General features: G+C 44.2%; 1 protein-coding gene across 1 annotated transcript; it reads left to right on the top strand.

Annotated features, from left to right (window-relative positions):
• The first annotated feature begins 339 nt into the window (after positions 1 to 339).
• On the top strand, positions 340 to 2,284 carry LOC106806878. Its single transcript, XM_014809017.1, has 2 exons — positions 340 to 487; positions 1,401 to 2,284. The coding sequence occupies exons 1-2, from the start codon at positions 340 to 342 to the stop codon at positions 2,213 to 2,215; spliced, it is 963 nt and encodes a 320-aa protein (XP_014664503.1). The 3' UTR covers positions 2,216 to 2,284.
• Positions 2,285 to 4,509: the final 2,225 nt, after the last annotated feature.

Genomic DNA, 4,509 nt, shown 5'->3' with positions numbered 1-4,509 from the left:
TCTCTCTCTCTCTCTCTCTCTCTCTCTCTCTCTCTCTCTCTCTCTCTCTCTCTCGCTCTCGCTCTCGCTCTCTCTCTCTCTGTAATAGTTATTTATTCTGCGTGATGTCGTCTCTCTAGATACGTACTAATGGTGATGGCCATTTTGCACGATACCCATCTTTAAATACGTAATAATTTGCCATTGCTCATGTATATCTTTGCTGTGTGCGACTTTACCGTACTGTAACCGAGTGTTTATTAATACCCGTTGTAGTCTATTATTTATTCATATTCCAGTAATTTAATCTACTGACCGTTTCCCTAAACTAGACGCGTTAAGTCCCATAATATTTTGCAGATGACCAAACTGGAGACGCGGTTGGATAACATCTTATTGAAACTGGAGGTCCCAACAGAAACAACCGAACAGCCAGCAAAGAAGGAAAAGCAGGCGCCACCTAGCAGTAGTGTCTATACGTCAACACCCAAACTTGACCATTCGCTAGGTATGTATGTACGCATGTACGTATGTACGCATGTACGCATGTACGGATGTACGGATGTACTCATTACGCATTTTCCCAATTTACGCATGTACGTACGTATGTGCGTATGTACGTATGGACGTACGAACAATTTAGTCGAGTTGCAGAGTAGGGAAATTTGACTGAACATTGCAATCGGGTATATACAAGGTTTTTTTGTGGTTTCCTGATCTTTAGACTATCCTGAACCGGAATCCACCGGGTGCCACTTTGGCACGCTTGAGCAATTTTTTTTATCAAAAAAATGCGGATCGTATATTTTCCTATCTGAGTGCGTATAAATTAAGGGGGTAGGCATGCTAAACTTGCAATAACTTCTATAATACTGAGTCAATCCTGAAATATTTGGTATTGTTTTGCTCATTAAACACTCATGCACAATTGATATTCCACAGGGCATTAAATGATATTGGGGTTCGGTGTTGTTCAGTGATCAGTGTCAGATGAATATCGTCACCCGACGTTCTGTATCAAATGATCCGAGATCAAATGATATCCTGGTCACTTGCGCCTCGCCGAGCGCTCTCTGCTTACTCATCTTTTAATATAAAATAACGCTTCCAGAGTGAAACCTTATATATACCCGATTGCAACGTTCAGTCATTTGGCAACCGGACTAATTATACGTAGCTACGTATTTATGCATATTTAGTGAATTTGCGTAGTATAATAAATATATATAATATAATATATATAGAGAGAGAAAGAGAGAGAGAGAGAGAGAGAGAGAGAGAGAGAGAGAGAGAGAGAGAGAGAGATAGAGAGAGATAGCGAGAGAGAGAGAGAGAGCGCGCGAGAGAGAGCGCGCGAGAGAGAGTGAGAGAGACCGAGAGAGTTTGAATGTGTTTTGATTCTGAGATTTCCTCTTGCGCAGATCCGTCGCTGCCCGACTGGATCCAGGAGCGCTCCGAGCAGCTGCGCGCCGGCCAGGTGGCGCACCTGACAGCGCAGGAGACCGACTTCTGGAAGTCGCTGCTGAAGAAGTACCTGGCTCCGGCCGAGCGAGACGAGGAGCACGAGGCGCGGCTGAAGGCCGAGCTGATCGAGTTACGAAACGTCTGCGCGCTAACGCTCCTCATCGTGAACGTGTTTGCCATGACGATCGTCTTCTTCCTACAGATCAACCCGGACGTGCACATCGCCTGGCCGCTCGACACGTCCGTCAACCTGACGCCGATCGCCTTCGTCTTCATCCTGCTCTACGTGTCGATTTTACTCGTGCAGATTGTCGGCATGATTTTCCACCGGCTCGGCACGCTCATGCACATCATGGCCGCCACCCGCCTCGAGCTGACCTGCTGCAGCAGGCGCGACGCGCCGTCTAGCGGCGAGGCCGACCTGCAGGCGAACGGTGTGCAGTACGTGAAGCGGCTGCAGCAGCTTCGCGGCGTCGACAGCATCACGCCGCCCGACGACGACGCGAGGCGGCCGGCAGGCGGCGCGGCGGTCGCGCACGCCGGATTGCAGCGGCGCCGACAGAAGACGGTGAAGTACGAGGAGGCGTTCATCAAGCGTCTCGAGCATCTTCCCGATGTCGACAACATGGCGCCGACAGCCGGCAGCGTGAAGATCAGCCGAGAGCTGACGATTAACAAGAGCACGGCTTTTGCGATGTCCGTCAAGCGGCGCTCGGTCAAGCAGCCTGCGAGGATCACCTTGTCAACGACAGCGTCAAACCTGCCCGTATAATTACCAACATGTTCTGCTTGCATCTATGACAAATACGACATACGCATATACGCTCTCCTATGACACTATTTATCATAGGAAGATTCTTCCTATGACAAATATTGGCGAGTCAATTTCGTTCTGCTTTACAGCTGAAATTCACTGCTTGCGTTCATAATAGCGCTCCTAAACTCCTATGAAGCGCACAACACATACAACAATATTTGTCATAGGAAGAATCTTCCTATGACAAATAGTGTCATATAGGAGAGCGTATATGCGTATGTCGTATTTGTCATAGATGCTAGCAGAACAGGCTGTAGTCACGTACACGGCTACAGCGTGAAATCCGTGGGCGCGCGTGCGGGAGATGTCTATGAAATGTATTGTGTGTGTATGCGCAATATACATGACAGGGTGCCAAATTCTGACATAGTCTAGATTCATGCACTCGGCCTCGTAATATGCAAATGCTCCTCCGTCGAAAATTCATGCTATGTACATACTTTATGCATGATATATTTAGTTTACATATATATAAATACACATATAGTATGCGGTTACATGGTTATGTAGCTCGTCTATCTCAAATTTCTATCGCTGTAATAGAATAGAAATTATATGCCGTACTCAGCAGGGTTCATGTGGTGCAGGCCGGGCGAGTCGTGTACTACCACTATAGGAAATCCGATTATATGTACCCACCGCGGTTTGTGCTAGCGTTTACGTGGTGTTAAATTCCGTACCAGGCGAGGTCGTTGTCTTGCTAAATTAACGTGCTGTGCTCAACGGCCGTCTCCCGAAAGTATTCGACACGCTTTCGTTGAAAGTATTCCAATTAATTCATCCCTTGCATATGTGAGGATTATGTTAGAAATACGTTAATTACTCATTGTTTGCTTTGTGATTTCATCAACAACAATAGGTTTAGCATATTTAGATAAATGCAAGAATTTCCAACAAGTTGATGCTGCTGCTGTTATCTATATGGCGCTCATGTTGGATTATGCTTGCGATTTGTGCTGCGAATGAAGGCTATCGGCATTGACATTGTCTTTAATTGAAATGATAGTTTAATGATGACAGCTCGATAATAATTATTATATTACTGCCATGTAGTTACGGCGTTGATGCGTAGAACCGATAATCGCGATTATCGTAAAATTCTGTATTTTCTTCGGTTATATAAAATATACAAATATCAAATATTAATAACTAATTATAACAGTAGTCGCCGCTCTTTCGAGACAGGTCGGGACTCTCGTAAATGTCCCCAAAGGCAATAGTCCCAATTAAGCGGTAAACGCATGATAACGTGTATAAGGGTTGTTTTTCAAATATATATGTCGTTTAGTGCTGTTAGTAGTTATATAAGTGCTGTGCCGTTTATCCGAGGCCCGATAAAGCGGGGCCCACTGTATCTATAGTAGAGAAGACATAGTAATATATAATATTTGTAAACCATATTGTCTATTCGTGCACAGCATTTCCTTTTCTAATAAATGGAAAATCAGATGAACGTTTAACTATCCGACTCCTATACAACTATAATTAATCCAGAGCTGTGTTGCCGATTAAGTTCATTCATAAAAGAATAACTAGTGGTAGTAGAATCGGAGTATTCGGCAGAAGGAAAAGCAAGTGCGAGAATTATTTATAGTCTCGAAATTGTGAAAGCGAAGTAAATGTACCGAAGTATATTTAAATACATGTTACAATTGAAAAAAATCGCCATCGCTTGTACAGGCCCGTAGCCAGGGGGGGTTCGGGGGGTTCGAACGAACCCCCCCCCCCAATATAAAGCTGGCTACGGGCCTGCTTGTATAATAATCGTTTCGGCCTATACGGTAAATTTTTATCATAATACTTCTACTATAATTCGTATACATGCAGCTAGCACAATTTTTCTTATAACTTGAAAAAAATTATCAGAACCTGCAGAATAAGTGCTATAACTATTGTCAACATGCATGGTATTTGATAAATCTAGCCTGTATAATCTTACAGCTCGTAAAATAATACCCACGTCGTGTGCAAATGAACACAATGTCTAATTCCACACGCTGATTCTACGCTAACGTTCACCCTATACCCAATTAACCACGCCGCATAGAAGCCGATGATCTTCTCTACGGTATGACGCAACACCACGCTGGCAAAGAACTAATAAATACGCCGTACGTATATACAGCTTTAGGATTAGGCTGCGTATTAGGATATTGCGTGATGTGTGTGAACTCGAATATATATAGTGTGCGAATTTTCGTAATAATTTTCGTTGCTTATCGTTCTACTGGCCGTAGCGGATAAAGGGC

This window comes from Priapulus caudatus, unplaced genomic scaffold, assembly GCF_000485595.1.
Source record: "Priapulus caudatus unplaced genomic scaffold, Priapulus_caudatus-5.0.1 Scaffold183, whole genome shotgun sequence".
In the NCBI taxonomy this organism is placed as follows: Eukaryota; Metazoa; Priapulida; class Priapulimorpha; order Priapulimorphida; family Priapulidae; genus Priapulus; species Priapulus caudatus.
Note: the sequence above shows the minus strand (reverse complement) of the source record. Positions and strands in the feature narration are given on the sequence as shown.

What these genes read in the sequence shown, in the direction of transcription:
- LOC106806878 (XM_014809017.1), top strand. Translation starts at nt 340, where the DNA reads ATGACCAAACTGGAGACGCGGTTGGATAACATCTTATTGAAACTGGAG. An exon ending in CAAACTTGACCATTCGCTAG is followed by an intron (nt 488 to 1,400) that starts GTATGTATGTAC and finishes CCTCTTGCGCAG; the next exon opens with ATCCGTCGCTGCCCGACTGG.